Source organism: Nicotiana tabacum, chromosome 3, assembly GCF_000715075.1.
Source record: "Nicotiana tabacum cultivar K326 chromosome 3, ASM71507v2, whole genome shotgun sequence".
NCBI classification, from domain to species: Eukaryota; Viridiplantae; Streptophyta; class Magnoliopsida; order Solanales; family Solanaceae; genus Nicotiana; species Nicotiana tabacum.
Window position 1 is genome coordinate 101,316,173 of NC_134082.1, and position 21,265 is coordinate 101,337,437.

The 21,265-nt window shown below is 36.4% G+C and overlaps 3 protein-coding genes across 5 annotated transcripts; 2 read left to right on the forward strand and 1 right to left on the reverse strand.

Moving 5' to 3' along the window:
* The first annotated feature begins 290 nt into the window (after positions 1-290).
* Positions 291-6,684, forward strand: LOC107814601 (nuclear pore complex protein NUP58). Its single transcript, XM_016640038.2, has 6 exons — positions 291-924; positions 1,028-1,142; positions 1,747-2,220; positions 2,917-3,418; positions 4,335-4,375; positions 6,035-6,684. Exons 1-6 carry the CDS (start codon positions 422-424, stop codon positions 6,068-6,070), a joined length of 1,671 nt encoding a protein of 556 aa, XP_016495524.1. The 5' UTR covers positions 291-421; the 3' UTR covers positions 6,071-6,684.
* Positions 6,685-7,827: 1,143 nt separating this feature from the next.
* Positions 7,828-10,281, reverse strand: LOC107814600 (pentatricopeptide repeat-containing protein At3g50420-like). The gene has a single exon (XM_075249694.1). The coding sequence runs from the start codon at positions 10,114-10,116 to the stop codon at positions 7,990-7,992; it is 2,127 nt and encodes a 708-aa protein (XP_075105795.1). The 5' UTR covers positions 10,117-10,281; the 3' UTR covers positions 7,828-7,989.
* Positions 10,282-11,040: 759 nt separating this feature from the next.
* On the forward strand, positions 11,041-19,830 carry LOC107814596 (uncharacterized). 3 transcript variants are annotated; one of them, XM_075249696.1, is made up of 13 exons: positions 11,077-11,288; positions 11,400-11,462; positions 11,563-11,616; positions 11,698-11,793; positions 11,916-12,008; positions 12,253-12,339; positions 12,428-13,006; positions 15,156-15,632; positions 16,375-16,436; positions 16,521-16,623; positions 16,727-16,806; positions 17,349-17,675; positions 19,123-19,830. In XM_075249696.1, exons 6-13 carry the CDS (start codon positions 12,253-12,255, stop codon positions 19,160-19,162), a joined length of 1,755 nt encoding a protein of 584 aa, XP_075105797.1. In that variant the 5' UTR covers positions 11,077-11,288; positions 11,400-11,462; positions 11,563-11,616; positions 11,698-11,793; positions 11,916-12,008; the 3' UTR covers positions 19,163-19,830. The 3 variants fall into 3 exon arrangements, with proteins under 3 accessions (XP_075105796.1, XP_075105797.1, XP_016495519.2); XM_075249695.1 differs by lacking the exon at positions 11,916-12,008 and having other exon boundaries at positions 11,041-11,288; XM_016640033.2 differs by lacking the exons at positions 11,077-11,288; positions 11,400-11,462; positions 11,563-11,616; positions 11,698-11,793 and having other exon boundaries at positions 11,894-12,008.
* Positions 19,831-21,265: the final 1,435 nt, after the last annotated feature.

The following is a 21,265-nucleotide window of genomic DNA, read 5'->3' on the forward strand; positions in this document are numbered from 1 at the left end:
CAGCGGAGCCTCGTTCAGAGTATTGTACTGTATTTTCACTTCTGTCCACTTTGTATTCCAGACAGTTACTGTATTTTATTTCATTCCTTAGTAAATGCTCATGCACTTGTGACATCGGATTCTGGGATGATTATGAGGTATTCTGTATTAACTTCTAAACATTTTTATTTTTATTTTGTAAAAATTATCTATGCATTACTTATGCATAGGATAATGCTAAGTATAATGTATAACTAATACAAATATTAATTATATATAAGTTAAAAAAATATACCAAACAAAGTATTAGTAATGCAAATTAATGCTTGCATTGTTAGCGTTTTAGCTGTTTGAGGAGTTGGTGCTTTCTTCCTAAACATTCTTCTTCTTGCCCTAATTCAACTACTCATAAATTTCGATGAGCCAAGCGTTAGAATAGCCAATGGCGTTCTCTTTCACTCCACAGGCACAACAGCCGTCGCCATTCCAAACTCCCGGCCAGCAACAGCCGTCTCCATTCCAAATTGCCGGCCAGCAACAGTCGTCGCCTTTCCAAACTCCCGGCCAGCAACAGTCGTCCCCATTCCAAACTCCCGGCCAGCAACAGTCGTCGCCATTCCAAATTCCCGGCCAGCAACAGTCGTCTCCATTCCAAACTCCTGGTCAGCAACAGTCGTCGCCATTCTCGCAGATCACTCCCTTTTCGCAGCAGCCGCAACAACAACAGCAACTTCAATTTCAGCAGCAGCAACAGCAACAACAACAACAACAACAACAACACCAACTGCAACTGCAATTGCAACAACAACAACTGCAGCAGCAACAACAGTCACAGCAACAGCAGCAGCAGTTGTACCTTTTCACCAACGATAAGACGCCAGCCACTTACAGTACCAAATGGGCAGACCTCCACCCGGATTCACAGAAGCTCCTGCTGCAAATTGAGTAAGTTGATTTAATATAAATAAGATTGAAGTTGCTTTTTAATTTCTTTTTTCCTTTTTGTTGGAGAAGTTTTCTAATTTGTATTCTGTGCTTGTGGATATAGGGAGAGAATACTGGAATACAGGGATAAAAGTCAAAGGCTGGACCAGTGTAGCCGACTTTATGATTCATCAGTGGCCAATGATGGCTTTGAGGTGGATGCTAGTCGCAGCATTCAGGTCTTATCTTAAGATTCTTTTATTTTTAAATCATAATTCCTCTAGAATTAACTCTTTAGTAAAACTTCGGGCTCAGTTACCAAAAAGAAAGGTTTTTATTGTTGATCATATGATATATGCAATGTACTAGTTTTATTGGCGCTTTGAAACTCACAAGAATGGACATGGTTATGTTGTCTATCCACTAAGTTGGACTAGTTATCAAACATTAAGTAATCAAATTTTGGGTTGTAGAACTGTTCTTTGTGGGAAAATAATTATTGGAAGTATTTGAAAACCAGATTCTTTCTATCAATGTCTACTTTTGGTCAAGCTGATTTATTCTTCTTGCATGCAGTCTATATATATAGCTATATTTCTTGTGTCTATTTGTGGTTAGCACAGACTGATGATGATCCAGAGGTCTTGAGCTGATTTTTGAGTTATTCAGATTTTCATAATTCATACCACCTAACAATGCTCATCTTATTCTGATTGAGGATATTATTTGCCGCTGATATTAAACATTTTATAGTCTAATTCTCTTGCTTTCCTTTCTAATTACTGTTTCGATTACTTCAGGTATTACTTAATTGCATGTGCTAACCTGAAGTTGCTTTTTCAGGAACTTGGTGGAGTTAGTACATCAATGGAAAGACAAAAGGCTATCTTGCAAGAGCTAATGGTTGTTGTTAAAGATATGCTGCACAATACAGAGGTTGCGGTGCGTTCCTTTATGATGTTACGCCCAAGGTTTCTTCGTCAAAGTGCACCTGCTGCTGCAAGTGCTACTGCTCCATCACAAGCATCAGGTGCAACAGTCGCTCAAACAGCATCCACTCAAGCACATTCTACTCCCAATGCACCAGTTTTTGATTTTTACAGGGGGATACCAAAGAAGCCCACTCCGTTTTTGCAGCAAACAGTCGCAAGATTTGAGAAATATCTTTTAGAATGCCGGCAATGGGTTGAAGAATTGGAGCAGTTGATGCTCTTAGATTCTGACAGGAATTCCATGAACTCCAGTTCATCTTTGTTGCAGTCTCTTCCAAAAGTCATGTCAAATGTGCATGACTTTTTTGTTCATGTTGCAGCAAAGGTAATGGGAAAGGCTTGTTAAGCATATGAAAGTATCATGCTTGCTCAGAATGAAGTAAGAAGAGTAAAAATGACTAGGAGTAGTTTTTTCTCTTTGTTTCTTGACCAAACAAATGCACATATATCTACATGTGACTGTGTGTGTGCGCACTAGCCACTCTGGAAATCTCTCTTTGTGGGACATGATAATATATTTAGTAGGCGTTTGGACAATATTTTGGGTGAAGTCGAAAAAGGAATATTTGAAGTTGAAATTGGAAAAAAGTATTTGGAAGTTGAAATTGTGTCTGGAAATGAATTTCACTTGGAAAAGAAGTTGAAATTGTGTTAGTGAACACTATTATTTCTCTTGAAATACTCCTCAAACAAGGTTTTCAAAATTTGCAAATACTGATGACCAAACTTCAAGTTGCAAATAATGACTACAGTATTTGCAAGTGATGTCACCTCTTTAGAGACTTGTAGATTCTGGATTTCTGGTACAGTTGAAGTTCCTCATTAGTTTAGTCTCGTACCACGTATAATTAGTATATCAGAGAGCACCAGAGTTTTAGTTGATGTCTGCTTATACTTTTGAAGCAGCAAAATTGTAATGCTGCATGCTAAATGTATTATGTACCCTATTTTGTAAGTTCTTGCTTATACCTTTATTACTAGTTGCTGTGATTTTAAGATGTTTATATTTTATGTAAAGCAGGTAGAGAGCATTCATCAGTACATTGAATCAATGAAAACAGCATACCTGGCTGATCAGCGCCGTCGAGGGGATGGGAGCGATCCTTTTCTTGAGGCGGATAGGCGGGAAACAGCTAAACTGGAGGCAGCTGCTAGAAGGGTACATCCAACTTTGCACTTACCTGCAATTTCACAACCATCAACTCAGGTAGCAGGATTGATTTCCAGCTCAGCAGCACCTGGGGCATCCAGTGCACCACAAACATCATCTGCAGTTCCTTCTGCCTTACCTGGAAGTGGATCCTCACTTTTTGCTACCCCATCCGTTGCTGCTTCATCTTCTTCCCTGTTCACTACTCCAACAATATCAGCTCCAGTCTCCTCTTTGTTCGGAACATCTGGTGCTTCCCCTCAAACTTCACTCTTTGGGTCCTTGTCTACTTCCAGCCCAGCCTCTAGTGCTCCATTATTTGGTTCTACCCCTGCTTCTGGAGTTTCGGGTTTTGCAACACCTTTTGGTTCAGGTATGCTTCCAGGAAACTCAATGAATGACATATTTTGGCCCTCTGCTTTGTATATCTTTATTTAGATTAGCTTTTTACAAGAATTAAATTTCTATTTATCCCCTTTATAAGATACTGAATATCTTTTAATTCCCATAAAGATAATTGATGTAACATACATCTATAACTTGGTCTTCAGTTTACTGAATCAATTGTATACTCCCTTGGTTTCAGTTTATGTGACACTTTCCTTTTCGGATGTTCCAAAATGTTTGACACCACTCCATTACTAGGATCTATACAGTTTCCACAATTTTTAAGAATTCAAAATCATGTAATTATTCATATATTAAGCTTTGATTCGATGCTTGTTTTATTAAACTAACGTTTGAACTGCTACGTAAAATTTTTCCCACAACTGCTAGTTTAATACTACACTACTACAAATATATATAAAAGAGTGTCAAGGTATTGTTTGGAGAATTTTCTTGATTAACTGCCATTCTCAAAAGTTCTTTTGGGTTATTGTTTCTAAATGCTCTGGTGCAGAAAAGTTGCTCTTGTGTTTTCATTTCTGAAACTTTTTCAGAGGAAGTTACATTGAGTAGCTAAGCTTTTTGTTTTGGAAAATTTCCTCTAATTGCTTGCACGTTGTGATTTATTACAACACATACTATCTTTTTGAAAAACGTTGTTTTATGATCCAAAATTCCTTATATCATTTCTTTTGTAATAATCTGCAATTTCTTACCTACATCTGATATTAGAAGTTTTCAGATATCTTGAGAATATTTTCCATAATTAGATTTTCTTGATACTACAGTATTTTCCATGAAAGGGATTCTTCTTTTTGTCGTCTTTTTCTTCAATCCCTAGGATCTGCCTCCTTCATATTTTGTATGCTGATTTGTGCCTGAGTTGTTCTTATTTTTTGAAGGTGCTGCACTAGGATCAGGGGCAAGCTTTGGGACTGTATCTGTGAGTATACATGTTCTCCTATATTAGGCTCTTTCTTTGTCTATGCCTTGACCTATTTCCTTCTGCCTGCACTCCTCCCAACCCTTCAAAAGTAAAGAAGTAAAAACACTTCTCACCTACTCCTAAAGGCTAAAACACAACATGAAGAAAAGGGAAAAGAAAGTGGAGTAGAGGACTAGTTTGATATGGCTATGTTGGTGAATTTATCTGCAGTTTGGTTATATATTTTTGGGAAGCCTGGATTGTTTATTACCAGCTTTGTGCCAATCCAATCCTGAAAAATTACATAGTTGAATGTTATGATGTTTTTTCAAAAATCTTGCTGCTTGGACCTTGTAGTGTGTGACAAGTTGATATTCTTACGTTCAGAAACCATGGTTCATTAACTCACAAGGTAATTTCTTATAAAAGGAAAAAAAGTACATACATCAAACTGTTGAATCTCTATGAACAAAATTTTAATTTAATGAGAACATCACAACTCTGAGAAATGATGCAGTCATAATGGGCCTAGACATCTTTGGTATTGCCTCGTGGTTGCTGAAGTTAGGTTTACAAACCTTGGGTTGAAATTTTCTCATCATTGGTCTGGTATATGTTTGCACCAACATTTGGGCAATGATAGATGTATATTCTCAAATAATGTCTCAGTGATTGTTTCTTTTGGAATATTTCATGAAAAGAGAGATCTATGTTTTTTTTTTACCATGTGCCTATGAGTGGTTGCGACTTGGTCTTTCATGACAAAAAGTTGCTGCTAGTTTCGTGTTTGATATTTGCGTGGCTGAGATCTGTTATCATTTGTATTTCATTGGAAGAAAGACAGTTTTCATTAATAAAAGGACAGTTTTCATTTGAAAGGCCAGCTACCGCTATTATTACTACTCTCGCTGATCCCAAAAATAAAAAGCCGCAGTCTTTTTTGGTCCATATTAAAACAGTGTCAATTTCCCTTGAGTGGTGGAAACCTTCTTTCAATATTTACTACCTGTGGAATATTATACTGCAACAGTATGAAGCCTATTTTTACCTTAATAAATTTTTTTCAGAAAGTAACCTGTGATTCTACTTTTGGAGCCATAGCTCTGCTTATGACAAGTTCTGCTTGCTGGACTATATTATACAGCTTCCATGACTAGTGGGCAGAGGTTGCCTAGGATAATTAATTTGGATTAGCAAAATTTAGGCTTGCAACCTGCTTATGACAATATCTAGGTAGTTTGCTTTTATTTGTCCCATCAACCATATATGGAAGATGAAAAGACCATCTAGGCCGAACAGTTCCTTGCTTTCTTCATGCCCCTTTTCCCTTTTTTTGGCTATATCTTTTATGATATCTCCTTAAAACTCCTAAAAGAAAGAGCGCACATTAATGGGCTTTGGGCAGGACAAGAGGAATTCTAAAATAGGATATATAGCATTTTGAGAACAAACTCATCAATTAGCACTTACTTCATTATGGTATTCATTACTCCTGTAATAAAACCATAATGAGGTAGGTGCTTATTACTTTTACAAACATGCTCCTAGATCTGAATGCCCTTAGCTTACAACTTTCCATGCTTACTATGCTAGGGAGTTATGCAAGATGGTCTTTGCTGCCTAACACTATCCTTCCTTATACCTGATATCTTTGTTGTCTATCATTCTTTTCTGCAGAAGTCTAGAGCAAAAAGTCGTACAGGCAGACGCTAGACAGTGTGTTGGCTATTCAGACATCTAGTTTCAGTCTGAGAATCTTAATGGATGCAAAGTTTCTTGCTGCAGCAACACTTGTTACCTGTAACAGTATCCTGGCAAGGTCAAGCATATTGTCAAATCATGAAATGATGCTGTGTATCTACCTCCAGTTTCATTGGCTTGTTTTACTATTGTGGATTGCTATTTCTGCAGAGATGTACTATCAATAGGGATTTTGCAGCAATGCTATTTCCCTATTTCTCCTGATTTTGTGTATCGAGCTTGATTGTGGACGATTTCAATTGCCCTTTGTAGAAATGAAACAGGTTATATTTGTTGTAGTCCGGATCTAACTTCCAGCTAGCATCAGTTCTTCAGAAATAAGATTGTGCAAGCATAGTTATTCGAGATATTACATGTCAGATTCCTTAGTGGAAGAGATCTTATTCCTCAATTTATAAGCTCTCAGGGGTCGTTTGGTTGGAATAGGGCTTATGCCGGTATAAGTTATGTTGGAAACTTGGGATAAGTTATGCTGGGATTGTTGTTTATTCACTGTTTGGTATGTTGTATTAAGAATGACAATTGTATAATTTCTAAGAAAAAGGTATAAGTTATACCGGTGCTAATTACCCCACCCTCTATAAGGTATAAGTTATTCCGATGTTAAAATTAACACCGGGATAACTTATACCTGGTTTGCCAACCAAACAAAGTATTAAGGTGGTATTAAATTTTTATACCACCCCTATACCTTCTTATACCTCGTACCAAACGACCCCTCAGGGTTTTACATGTCTTCTTTCTTTTCTCATTTCAAAAGGAAATAGAGGAGATAGGACATCAGTAATGTTCTGTTAAGTGACAACTATCTAATTATAAACATGTAGAGAAGAAAATAAACAACGCTTCTTCCTTTTTAGTCAAAAACATACCACTGCCTCAACTAAATGCTAGGAACTAATTGGTAATGTACAACTGTAGATGGAAAACCTTTTGCCCTTTTACAACAATCTCTTTAGAGACTAGATTAATATGATTTGCCATTGCATTGTTGCTGCTAGATAAAAAATACAAATAGTTCGTGAACGACTTTATCAAGGTGTATTCTGGGCTTCTAGGTAAAGGAAGTCCCCATTTATCCAAACTGATTAAACTTAAAAATGGTACAAAGTTAGTTGTATGTTTGGGCAACAGAAGTCTTAATTTAGATAACAAAAAGGAAATTACAAAAAGAGTACAGAATATTTCATCTTTTAATAGTTTTAACATGTACTTCTACTTTAATTACTATGATACGAAAATAATGTGGATACTGCCACCGAAATCAAAAATGCATGGCGGAAAAAAACCCTAGTAAAATCATCTTATCTTGTTATTAAGAATACAATCAGATATAATTCTGTGTAGTAAAATCATTTATTATTAAAAATACAATCAGATATAATTCTGTGTAGTAAGTTGAGAAAATGTTAATAAAAAGTTAGGACTCATACTTTCAAGTTTCAACAATGCTTTTTTAGAGTATAGCCTATACCCAATCTGGTTTAATAAGGATTGCATTAGGTGGCGCCTAAACGGCTAGTAAATTCTTTTAGCGAAATTATGATTAGTCCCACTAAGTTTATATTAGGTTCCAGTTGATAGATTGATTTTAAAACGCGAAACAGCAACTCCAATGTATAAGAACACTCTAATGGAATAATTTTACCCCCTTCTCTTACGGAGATTCAAAAGTTATTTTGTATTAGTAAACACATATCTATAAAATCTTTTTAAATAAAACAACAATCGACTATTTTTTAAATTATCCGTTTGTGTCATTTGAAGCGAAAAGCGTGCAAACTGTTAAGACAAAAATATATACTAGGTATCATGTTGGAGAAGAGGTTGGCTGAAAATGAGCTATTATTCTGATTCTTGTTAGATTCTACTTACACGGCCACTGCATCTAGCATGAATTGATCTGTTGCTTCTGACTGTGTTAAGTTTCCTTGCAATCTAGACAACTCAGCTCTTATTTCATCATACTGTGGATGTGAATGATCACTACAAGAGAACACATGGATATCGTTTATAAGCTCTAACCAGCTCAGACCAGGATCTTTTTCCAACATCAATTCCCTTATCTTTCTCCTGATATCTGAAACACCACCCCACCTACCAGTTGAAGCAAAAAAGTTTGACAGCAATACATTTGATGCACTGTCTTCTGCATCCATCCTCAAAACCTGCTTTGCGACACGTATACCTATGCTCTGATTTCTTTTACTTACGCAAGAACTCAGTAAAATTTTCCATAGTTGAAGGCATTCATCACCAAAAGGTGATTCCATTATAACATTCTCAGCCTCCTCTAGAAATCCAGCTCGACTCAACAAAGTGATCATGCAAGAATAATGCTTAAGGCTTGGTTCTAAACCAATACCTTTCATGTAATTCCAGAAGAATATACCCTGGTTGACCAATCCACAGTGGCTACAGGCCGCAAGCAGAGAGATAAATGTTACAGGATCTGGTTTTAGGCCATGTTGTAAAATATCATTGAACACCTTAAACGCATCCTCTGCCTTCCCATGGTAACCATATCCTCCGAGAATTGAGTTCCAGCATTTTAGATTAGGCGTGGTTACACAGGAAAACGTAAGCTCTGCAGCTGCAAGGTTTCCTATTTTAGCATACATATCAACCAAACTCCCACAAACGGTCATCTCAGCTATATAACCTGTTTTGATAGCCAGGGAATGAATCAGTTCACCCTGCTTCATACATGCCGCTTCAGCACACACGCTTAAGGCACTGCTAAGAGTAAATTCATCAACCTTGTGGTCTTCCTGTAACATTCCATGGAAAAACCTAATAGAGCTCTCAGCATTACCATTCCTACAATGTCCAGCAATCATCTCAGTCCATAGGACAACATCCTTCTCCAGGATGCTAATGAAAATTCTTTGAGCAGACTCAACTTCCCCATAGTAAAAGTACATCGATATCAGTGTGCTTGCAATGTATACACTTTGACCGAGCCCCACCTTCTCAACTTGGCCGTGGAGTGGTTTCCCATAATCAGCTGCTGGATATGCTCTTGTAGCAGAAATTGCAGCTGCAAATGTATACTCGTCAGGTGTGAAAAGGGATGATTGTCGAAATTGGACAAACATAGTCATTGCCATCTCTCCATCTCCATTGTTTGCATATCCAGAAATCATTGAATTCCAAGATACCAGATCTGGTTTCTTTATTTTTCCGAAGACTTTCAAAGCTGCTTCATTATCACCACAACTAGAATACATGTCGAGCAGCGCATTGTACAAGGGCAAATCTGGTGCAATCCCGGAAACAATTACTTTAACATGAGTTGCTTCCCCTGCAAGACCATCTCTCAACCTGCTACAAGCACTCAACAGCGTTGTATAAGTGAAATTTGTCGGATTAACTCGAGCAGTCAACATGCTGTCAAATAGCTGAAGGCCTTCCATGGTCCTACCATTTTCCAAATATCCAAAAAATATGGTATTCCAAGCCACAGAATCTTTATCTTGCATGGAGCAAAAAACTTTCTCTGCACAATCCAGGAAGCCACAACTTGAGTACATCCCAAGTATAGAGGTTTGAGCACACACATCATACAAAAATCCAAACTTTATACATTGGGAATGAAGCACAGAACCTAGTACCTGATTCTTGAGGCCTGAACATGCATGTAAAAGGCTCGTAAAAGTTAACCCATTTGGCCTTAGGTTCTCACTTTGCAATTCAGCAAATAGACGGAAAGCCAAATGGGCAAGATGGGGTTTTCGAGAATAGGCAGAAATGAGGGCGTTGAAAGAGACGATGTTTCTGTCAGGCATTTTGTCGAACAGGATATGTGAGTCTTGGATGGACTCACATCGCGCATACATAGAAAGAATGTTGTTGAAGACATAAGGAGATTTCGAGGTGGCGGGTATAGAAGTGAGGATGAGGGCATGGAGCTGGCGTGCTTTGGTTGCTGATGTTATAGAGGCGCACTTATTGAGGAGAAGTGCTGCAATAGAAGAGGCCTCATTCAATGGTGGCATAAGTTGGTAGCTCTCGTCACTCCATTGAAGCAATTTGGAGTAGGGATTATGAGATTGAACTATCCAACATTACCAAATCTAGTCTAAATTTGTAATCCTTAGAAATGTATAATGTCTTAAAGGTTCATTGTAGTTTAATTGTATACAAATTTTAAATCTGGCGCAATTATTTTCTTTTATCCAACTTGAGAATATATATAAAATTAAATCAAAGAGTATTACAACATATTTGGTCAAGCGTCTACCATCATCTTATTTTGAAAAGCGTTTTTGTTAATAATATTTTTAAAAAAAGTAATTTTTGGTGGAAAATAGTTTGTATTTGATTATTAATTTAAAAAATTACATTTGAGAAGCAATTATGTTTGATCAAGCTTTTGAAAGAATATTTTTAAAGTTCGAAATTACTTTTCAAAAAAATGCTTTTGGGAGCTATTTTTTTAATGCTTCTTAATTGCCTACTCAAAACACTTATTTTCTTCTAAAAGTTTGGCTAAATATTAAAAAAGCACCTTTGCCTAATAAAAAATTGATCCAACAAGCTATTAGTTTGGGAAAAGGTCCAACTTTACTCATGTGCTATTCAAAGTTTATTAACATTTGTTACACTTTTAGTCCATTTATACCTTTTCGCCCCAGTAAAGTGTCTAAATTTTTTGAGAAAAAAGATAATATACATAATAACTTTTCGTTACAGTTTAAAATTACTTTTAGATTGGAGCTTGAGGGTAAAACTAAGATATTTTTTTTAATAGCAAGTATAATATTACCCAAAAATGCAAGGATGAGAAAGTTGTTCAATTTGAATTTGAAACAATAGAAGGCAAATTTGACCCTTTATTCAAAATTTCCTGAATTTTTTTTAAAGAAAAATATATTTCTTAAACTACAATTTTTAACAGTTTAAAATGTAAATGTCAAAAAGAAAAGAAAAGTGAGCCCTCTCGCCGAGTATTGCAATGGAACTTGAAATTGCTGATATAAAAGTAAAACTATCTCTGCTGAAAAGCAAGTTAACGTCCGGTCACCGGTGATATCAAGTCCGAGACTTGGTAGGTTAGTGTACATTCGTTCAGCAAAATCGCCGGAAAAAGAAACTTGCTGGAGGGCGTATGACAAACGAACACTCACGGCTGTGTTGTTTAATTGATCATTACCTCCGTCCTTATACTGTAAGCTCACTCTACCCACCCCCCCTACCCCCCACTGATTCTTAATTGCCTCTGTGTATTTTTTTCTTTTCACCTCATTTTACATAAAATGAAAACTCTATGCCTCTGCAGGAAACTGGGTCTGCTTCTTTAACCAAAGAAATGGAGAAACAACTTTTAATTGCTCTTTCACAGGTACTTGTTCCTTTCTTTACCAATCTCCCTATTGTGGGATTTTCTTTTTTGAGACTTTGAATTGAAGCAAAGTTAATGGATTAAAAGTTCCAACTTTTAGGTTTATACAGAAATCAAGCAGTGGATAAAGGAATATGACTCCGATAACAGCTCTGTAAGATTCTTTCTGTGTAATCTTATGGTTTTGCTTGGAAGTATCTTAGGGTACATTTGTTTGTTTGTGTAAATTTATTAGGAGGACATGGCGGGAAATTCTGTTGGTGGAGGTCAAATAATCCCTGAGTCACATGCTCATGATCATCATTGTTTAACCAAAGTTATTGGGGTCTTGGTAAGTTTTTCGATTCGAATACCCGTGATGAGGTATGACACAGGGATTCCAATCTTTATATGATTTTTGGGGCTGATTGGTTAATTGGATTCACTGTGACAATACCATATTCTGTAGTACAGTTATGTGTATCAAATACTACTGTGAAGCTTTAAAGTACAAATGCTGTAACATGTTGGCCCCAGCATCGTGATGTTTTTTCAATTACCATCCTGGTATTTTCTCAATCTCCTGTTCAGTTTGGAGTTTAATTTCTGGACACTAATTAAGATCAAGAATTTAAGCTCATTTGACCATTGCTGGAAAATTGCCACAATCCTGATGAAAAATGATCTGATATGAAACCTAGTTGCTCAGATTCTCGTAAACTAAAATTTCATCTCATTTGATCAGTTTCAGTCCCCCCCCCCCCCTTACTTTATTCAACCTTACAACTTTCTTATGATTTCCTATCTTCAGATGGTTGTGGTTGCAACAGAGAATCCATATATCCATCACCTAGTTGGCAATATCCTGGTGGTTGTTTCAGATTTTCTGGTCGAATCTGTACGTGATAAGATGGTGGCTTTGAAATCACTACATTGGCACTTCTTTGTTTTGATATTTTGTGTGTGTTAACAACTTCTATCTGCAGGAAAGCTTTTGGGGTGAATATATCAATTTACTGTATTTCTGCGTGAAAATTTCAATTTCTAATGGTCTTTCCTCTATGGGACATACGATGGAGGTCAAAGACTTGAGGGGGGATCCATCACCTTCTCATTTATTGAAGCTCAGCCTGAAAAGTGGAAGTTGGTCAACGGCAGCTGTTATCATGAGAGTTCTACACAGTATACTGAAACAGTTGAACCGAGATCTTATCGATCAAATTTTCAACATTTACTTGGAGGCTACCACTTCTTTTATCTCAAATATGCCGTGGGATTTGCTGTCAGAGGTCTACCATGCTCAAGGGGACTCCAGTCCGGACCATTTGCCTCAAATGCAAGAAGCAAAACCTAAGTCAATCCTAACATTTCAGGGATATCTTCTCCGATTGCTCTGTTCCTTGGTTAAAAGTGGTTGGACGGACACTGCTGTCAGCACTTCAGTAGAGCATCCATTTATTTGTGAAATCAAAAACCTACTTCCAAGACTTTTGATATCATGCCTTAGTAATGAACAGTGCCCTGATAATGTTGCCATCTCTCAATATCTTAAACATAAGATGTTGGTATGAATTCCTTCTCAACTCATTCTCATTAATTAGCATCTTTTATAAAATGCTTCCTGCTGCCAAGTATAGAAAAAATAGGTAACCTTATGACTTTCACTGGAAAAACATTGGTACTTACCATGATGATATATCCGATTTGAATGTCTGATATTGCTTTCAAACATTCAATTGAATTAAACTTCTCATAGAAACAGATTGATTTTCTCCTTCCATGGCCTGGATTTGCGTTTATTCCTGATTTTACCCCCCCCCCCTCTTTTCTTGTTATGCTTTATATTGGTGCTTATCGAATTATCGTTGCTTTTTCCCACCAGTTGAGATGCAGTTTAGGTACTGGCTTCGCTTTTTCAATGTGCTATTGTTCTTTATGCTTTATACTACCTACGGTTTACTCTTACCCAATAAGCATAATTTGCGATGAAATGTAAAACATTCTTATGGGGACAGGCAAGGTACTGAGCTGATATCTTCCCTCAGCCAGTGTTTCATAAATGTTGGCAGTGTAGGCAGTTGATGGTAGTACCTAAAATTTTTTTGTTTTAAAAAGTGATAAATGTAATCAACGAATAACTTATTTGAATGACATGCTAATCAGGGTTATATGATCACAAAACCTTATGACATGCTGAATATGCCTCTCTTACTGATCCTTTCTGGAAGAAGGTAGGATTTTTTTTTTCTTAATACAAAATTTTTGACGTATTTCATTACCTTCTTAACAAGAAGGTAGGAAATTCAATTGTTAGTCTGTGCATCTAATGCGAGTGGCAGGGTGAAGTGCTTTTGTAAACTAGTGGAATCTGGTACGCTATTTGCTCTCTTTTCTTTGTTAGGTGGGCAATTATTGTTGATTTTAATTGCTCCTGAGAGTTGGTTCATCAAATGTTCAAGCAAAGGCAGGAAGAAGTCTCCATATGGCCCTTTATCCCCATTTTGTATAGATGAAAGTAACTAACAAAATATTTTAAGGGCATTGTGGAAGATTAAAAAGTCGCTCTCTAGTTTTCTCAAACAACTTTGGTGTGAATTCTTTTTTATTTAACATCTATCTGGATCAAGATAGATGTGGGGAGAGGTGATTAGGCATCCAGTGCTCAATGGTGGCCGCACCCATTGAGGAGGAGGAGCACAGATGCCCCGATGAGGAGGTGTGAGAGGTTGACATTGGAGGATTTACGGAGAGGTAGAGGTAGGCGGAAGAAGAGGTGGGGAGAGGTGATTAGGCAAGACATGGCGTAACTTCAGCTGACCGAGGACATGACCCTTGATAGGAAGATGTGGAGGTCGAGGATTAGGATAGAAGGGTAGGTGGTAGATTTTTCATACCAGTAGTATTAGTACGCACTCTCCCATTCTGTTGGTAGTAGGTTTCTATAATTACCCGTCGTTTTCTTTCATTTTGATCATCTTATTATCGTATTGTTTTTATGCCCGCTTTTACATGGCTTTTTGGTGTTGTCCCTCTTGTCTATCTTTTAATTAATATGGTGCTTATGTTTTCCTGAGTTGAGGGTCTATTGGAAACAACCTCTCTACCTTCACAAGGTAGGGATAAGGTCTGCGTACATACTGCCCTCCCCAGACCACACGATGTGGATAATATTGGGTATGTTGTTGTTGTTGTTGTTGTTGTCTATCTGGATCAATCAACTATGCCTCGATCCCAAATTGGATTGGGGTCTGTACAAATCCTCTGTAACCATTCTGTTCAATTCAAGCCTATTCTTTCTAATACTAAATAATTTGTCTATTGATGCAAATTAGGGGGTTATGCTTTATCTAATTTATTGAAGGATTACGCTCTTAGATGTTGCATTCGTACATGCATAACACCCCTTGATGCCCTGAATCCAATAACACTTGATCTATCATAGGAAAAGAAGTCGGATGGAGAAAGTTTAATATGCTAAATGCTACAGTTTAATCTAAAGTGTTACAATTAGGTGGATATGATGAGGCTTTCCTGTTTTTGCTTTTGTTGTAATAATAATCTCTTCCATTCCGAATAGATATATGCTCCCGTGTAATCGTTTTATGTTGTTTACAGTGGTGTGATAAGTATATTTAAATTTTTGTTTGGACATCCACCAATGACATCATTTAACTGAGTTGAGTTTGTGGTTGCAATACCTGTTCATTTTTTCAGATACTCATGATTCGACTTAGTAACCAAATCCATTTGGACCCCTCAATTGTAGTATCGTGGTTGCATCTTATCCACACTTACTTTCAAGATGTATTATTGCAACCTATGGATGGGCAGGAGTTTGGTCTAGATAAATATCTCGAAGGTTCTCCATTTGGGGTAATGACATTTGATATGGGGAAGAAATGCATTTCATCAAAGCATTTGCAAAGGCTGGCTATTTTCTTTTTCCTCAAATGTTCCTCTAGTTTGATGAACATGAAAGAGACGACTGATCAACATTATGCTTGTAAAAATCTTAAGTCTTGCTCAAGCTTTGATCTGAATCCCAAGTGTTGCAGCAGAAGAAAAGCTTTGCTAGAGCTCCACAAGTGGCTCAAAGAGCTTCTCCCTGGTGATAGTTTTGCTGACCATGATATGTACTCTGAGAAATGCATGGACTTCGTCTCATCCTTCTTGCAGCTATATATGCAAGAGGTTTGTGCTCTTGCTCACAATGACTGTTTTATTTTAACTTGTTCATTTTTTTTGGGTCCTCTAAATAAAATGGCTGAATTGCAGCTTCATAATTATATCTGATCTTCAAGGTTTGACAAGTTTTGGAACTGACTGTCGGTATGAGATAAGCTGGGGAACAATAAGAGCAGCGGAACTTATATTAGCTAGTTACTAGGAAACTCATATAGAGTGTTTAAATGCTCCCTGTGGTGCTATAATCGACCAAGAGTGAGGTACAAAACCTTGTATATGCAGTTGCATTAGAACTCTGCATCTCTTTTTTCTGTCCCTCTTTTCCCCTTTCTGTTAACTCTTTCCTCGGCAATTTTGGAGGAACCACTTGACTAAATCTGGAGAACTAATCCTTAGACTCTGAGATTTTTATATTTATTCCTCACCGATTAGCACTGGCTCAATCCATCATTTGCATAGGTTTGTTGTCTAAGCGTTAGAGATTCATCTGTTATCATTGGACTTCCAATGGCTGAGGATTGCCTACTTCAAATGGTTTCTAGCTTGTTTCTAGGTTTTAGTATACCTCCTACTATATTATGATGTCCAGGACATAGAGCTCAGCTAAAGCTTCATATTTGGTTGATTTGATTGGCTGATTTTGCATCTCAGAAGTGGTTTGTGACGCAAAACCTGCTTGCTGTTCTTGTATGATAAATTATTCCAACCGGCTTCACTTTTCTGACTTTCCTTTACTGTTAAATTGTAGGATGATATACTATTTGAAATGCTCTTGCAAATGTTTTGCTTGCCATTTTACTCTGAACAAAAGTGAGTTGCACGTATATTACTTAATTCTAGAGATGATGTGAAGTAGTATATGGCAGTTCTTTTAGTGCTTCTTGTTGTATGTAGGTTTATTGATGAAGTGGCTTTCTCAACTGTTGAAGTGAGAGAGTTTTCTCTGATTTCACACCTTTTTCACCCAATACATTTCTTTCACCTATTCCTGGCTGGAGTAAGTTCGAAACATTCCCTTGTCCACTTCGTTGTTTACTCTCCTTCTGATGTCAAGACGAAATACTAGTATTTACCCATGCTGAGTGTTACCTTGCTTACAGATACACTATGATCATCAAGTTCTTCTTGATTATCTTATCTCAAAAGACACAGGAGCTAGCTCTGCTGAATATCTTTTGAGGTATGTACCAGACTCTACATTTTTATTTTCGTCTCTAGTCTTTGGACATGGCTATAAGATCTGTAAGTGGATCACATATGCGTACCACTTATGGTGTTTTGACAGGCCCAACCTTCATATGGTAAAGCATACTAGTCCCAAATTTGCAACCCATCTTTTTCTCCCAATTTTCAAGTATGATGAACGTAAAACGATCTGATATAGGATCTGATTTAGTCTATGTAAGGAGTTCCAGCTCTACCGTGTAGCATATTCAAAAATTACAAGAGCTCTATGTAAAAAACATCATCTTTTTTATCTTGCAAAAGTTCCTTAAATCGTCTTATGAATTAATTTTTCTTTTCCTAATATATCCTAAAAACCAAAACATAACCACATGTTCCTCCATTTACAGTGCATATTCATTTCTTTCGGTGATTGCTCCAAATCTAACTAGCATATTCAAAATCAGAGAATTGGAGCAACATTAGCCCCTCCTAAACAAAATATGTTGATTTATCTGTCTGATGTTTTCCATATAATTTCCACCTGTGTCCTCATAGGTGCCTACGTAAGGTATGTGATTCATGGAACATATTTGTGGAATTTTCATGGAGCGGAAAAGGTCGAAGCAGAAAGAGAAAAAAGTTTTCAGCAGATGATTATAACTATAAGGGAGAGATATCAGCTGTGCCAAGTTTTGTTAGTGGAGTTAGTTTACCACTTGAAAGCAAAAACCAAAAAGCCCATGGATGTTGCGATGAGGATTATGTAACTCAGATATCACCATTTGAGTGTGCAAGGAACTGTCTTTTTTCACTTAAAGCATCTATTGAAAGCCTTCACCTAAAGAACCTGTTTCCTTATAATCCACAAGTGCTACTACGTCGGTATGTTTGTTTGACATATTTCTGTACTTCCTCATTGGTTTCTATTGTATTCTTGGGATAGTATCCTTGCACTAAGCAAACTCCATAATACATTTATTATTTCCACCCCAAGTTCACTTTTCTGTATCCTAGTAATAGGAGATCTTATAATATGCTGTATTTTGTTTAAAGTGTAGCCTTTGTTTGATGTTTTGATTGGCTTATTGGATGTTCTTCACAGTTAGGTTAAGCAATTCTTACTTTGATATTTAAGCTTAATTGGGCAGTTGCTCCAAATCTATTTTGCTCAAATCATGCATATGTAGTTAATTGTTCAACTGCGCATGAATTTGTGAAGACAAATTGGTTTATAGTAATTTTTTGAGCCTTTGGGTAGCATTTTACATGTCTCCTGATAGTTTTGAAGAGTTTTACCTCCTAGAAACTTACAAAATATCTGTCTCGTTCTTTAGAATCCTTACTGCGAAGTTGGAATTGCATTTGGAGAACATGCAAAAACTGAGTTTGCAAACAACTTTTCGATCAATACCATCTAACTTGTCTAAAATGGGTTTTAGTTGCCTTAGAAGTTTTAGTTAATCCATGGATTTGCTTTGGACATTTTGTTAGCCTACCTGGACTTTATCTTTCTTCATCATCTGGAGGCAAATGATGAATTTCTTCTATTGATTTTCTTATTGCAGGATTTCATACTTATTACCCTTATTTAACTTACTTTTAATTTCTCATTCTTGGTTACTATGCACCATATTGTCTCTCAGACAAACTTTGTGGCGGGTCATACCTTAAATGTCACTTTGGACTGTTAAACCCTCACTGTTCTCCCCCGTCCCACTTCTTTTTATTTTATTTTTATGCTCAATTCGCTTTTTTTTTTTTTTTGGGGGGGGGGGGGGGATGGGTTATTTCATGATCTACATTGCCTTTTGATTTTGTGCATTTTAGGAATAAGTATCAAAATATTGATGAGGATATTTTTAAAAATTGAAGTAGCAAGTTGCATTGTCATCCTTTTAGCATTCAAGCCAATTTTTCAAGGATTACTAGCTCATTCATCATGTTCGTGTTCGTCAGCTGTTTTTTATTCATGCATTTCCAAAACTGAACACATTTTTGCTATTGATGTAAAGATCTTGATAGTTTAAGAATTCATTGTTCATGTATTGCTTGTTAATTATTGAAAAGATACTTTTATTTATTTATTTGAGGGGGTGAGGGAAAGCATTGGTGCAACAGCGAAGTTGCTCCCTTGGTGACCAAGGGGTAGGTGTGGCAACAGCCTTTATGCATAAATGCAAGGAAAAGGCTGTGTACGGTTTAAGCCCATTCTCCTCTTACCCTGGCACTAGCCTGGCGGTACTTCGTGCACAGGGTAAGCCTTCTTCAGGGAAGGAAGGACGGGGAGAACTGTTAATGATCAGAATTTAACTTATGCTCTTCATTGCAGTTTGATGCGATTTCAGGAGCTCTGTGGAAATCGAACATAAAAGCTCTCCAGTTGTCCTATCGCCTTGAAATCCATGTTCGATCTTATCCTTCCATGTCAACTTGAAATTGGCTAATCGAAGAAAGATTACAACTTGAAAGGGAGGATAAGTCTGGACTCATTGGAGTAAAATACAGCTGGGATGTGAATCCAGTATTAGCATTCTTGACTTTTGAGGCGAATGTTCTGACTTTGACTATGGAATGCTTATCACATTTCTGGACTGAACGGATAAATATTCTTCAGATGCCGACAGGTGATTTTAACAACTTCTCATCAAGTTCGTCCAGGGAAGCCAAGGTGAAAGGGCTCTTGGATCTTGTGCAGATGGCATAGTACTAAAAGTTTTAATTCCAGACTGGTGATATCTGGGGAAGTTGTTGCAGTTGTTAGTCTTGCCCGTTTAAGCATGAGTCAGGATCATCACATTGAGGGCTAGACACCTTGTACTGTTTTAAAGTGAACTTATTTTTATACTCAGGACTTCTAGTTCTGCGTTTTTTAGGGTCAATATTATTATTGTTATTTTTTTAATCAGGTACGTCTTCGACTGTTTTAAGTTTTTCCGGGTGTGTGACTTCACATCAACATTCAACTCTGATATTAGATAACTTTGTTTATCAGGGTCTAGGCATAAGAAAAGAAAATTATCAAGCATTTTTGGCTCTATATTGGAGTAACTATAGTTAGTTAGCTCATTATAACTGTGGTTAGCTGTTAGAACTCAAGTTAGTAGTTAGTTAGTGGAGTAACTTAATTAAGTGTTTAAGTGTACAGTTAGAAGTAGTTAAATGCAACTATGTGTATTTTTCTTAGGATGAAAAAATAAGCACTGTTTACTAAATCACTTCATCATAAAATACAAATACACTTCCTGTTTTCTTAGAAAAAATGGAGATGGACAGACTTAAATAGCAATATCTATCTTTTCAATTATGATTAAGACACCTGTTTATTTAAATAAAAAGTGAACGTTTGACATTTAAATAGGACGGTATCATGAGAATAAGTTGATAAAGAACGAAGATAATAAAAAATGGAGAGGCGTCTCGGTCCTTACTATCCCTATATAGGTAGGCTAATAAATAAAGAGATATTTTCAGAAACAAATATGTTTTAGTGATTATTAGCTTGCTATAACTATCATTTACTAAGTTACTTCCTATAACTATGTTTTTAGTTGTTATAGACTGTATTCAATGTATTTTTGCTATTGTATTCATGAATACAGTAGCAAAACTCGGCGGAAAATAGGGGAGTCCAGCTAAGCAGAGAATGTATTCGACTGTATTCGCGAGCCGTATTCGTGAATGCAGTAACAGAATTTGCAAAAAAAGGTCTTCAACTATTTAAAAACGGTAAATGAATCAATTAACGCGATATACTCCTAATATAACTCAACAAATTCAATTATAACACGCAAAATTTGTATTTCCAGTTATAGAAAATATTCTCAACACGAAAAACAGCCCAAAATCAGAGCAATCTTCAGAGATTAAATCCATCCTTTAGTTTTTCAGTGGTATCTTTACTAAAGTATTTTTTAGTGGTATCTTTACAAATAGATTTATATATTGAAATTATATAATTACATTGAATACAGTTAAATACATCAAAATACATTGAAAACATGGAGTATAGCAGGTCATCTATAATACAAAAACATATGAATACATATATACATCTGAATACATAAATTATATTAATTAAAAAAGCATATGAATATATTCGTGGAATACAGCGAGATAGTGAATACAATGAAATACAACGAGCTATATTGAAATACAATTAAAAAAAAGACAGTGAATACATTAAAATATATGAAATACAGCGAGATACATTGAAATACAATAAATAAAAAGGTAATAGACTCTTCAAGGCAAAGCAACTACTTTTTTTTTCTTTTGTCGTTTTATTTTCGCATTCCTTCACCTTGTCGAAATCTTCTTATAATCTCGTAGAATGAATTTGAATTAGTTGGACCGTGAATTTTGAATAACGAGTAGTTAAGCAAAAAAATCACTTTTCTACTTTCCATTCAAAATGGCGTGAAAGATGTTGGATCTTAGAGTTTTTCAACTTCAACTATTTTAGATCGTCACGT

Bases quoted from the DNA above. Each gene is read 5' to 3' on its own strand.
- LOC107814596 (XM_075249695.1), top strand. From the start codon at position 11,229: ATGACAAACGAACACTCACGGCTGTGTTGTTTAATTGATCATTACCTC. The intron at 11,463-11,562 runs GTACTTGTTCCT...TCCAACTTTTAG, and splicing joins TTTTAATTGCTCTTTCACAG to GTTTATACAGAAATCAAGCA. The intron at 11,617-11,697 runs GTAAGATTCTTT...TAAATTTATTAG, and splicing joins ATGACTCCGATAACAGCTCT to GAGGACATGGCGGGAAATTC.
- LOC107814600 (XM_075249694.1), bottom strand. From the start codon at position 10,116: ATGCCACCATTGAATGAGGCCTCTTCTATTGCAGCACTTCTCCTCAAT.
- LOC107814601 (XM_016640038.2), top strand. From the start codon at position 422: ATGGCGTTCTCTTTCACTCCACAGGCACAACAGCCGTCGCCATTCCAA. The intron at 925-1,027 runs GTAAGTTGATTT...TTGTGGATATAG, and splicing joins AAGCTCCTGCTGCAAATTGA to GGAGAGAATACTGGAATACA. The intron at 2,221-2,916 runs GTAATGGGAAAG...TATGTAAAGCAG, and splicing joins TTGTTCATGTTGCAGCAAAG to GTAGAGAGCATTCATCAGTA.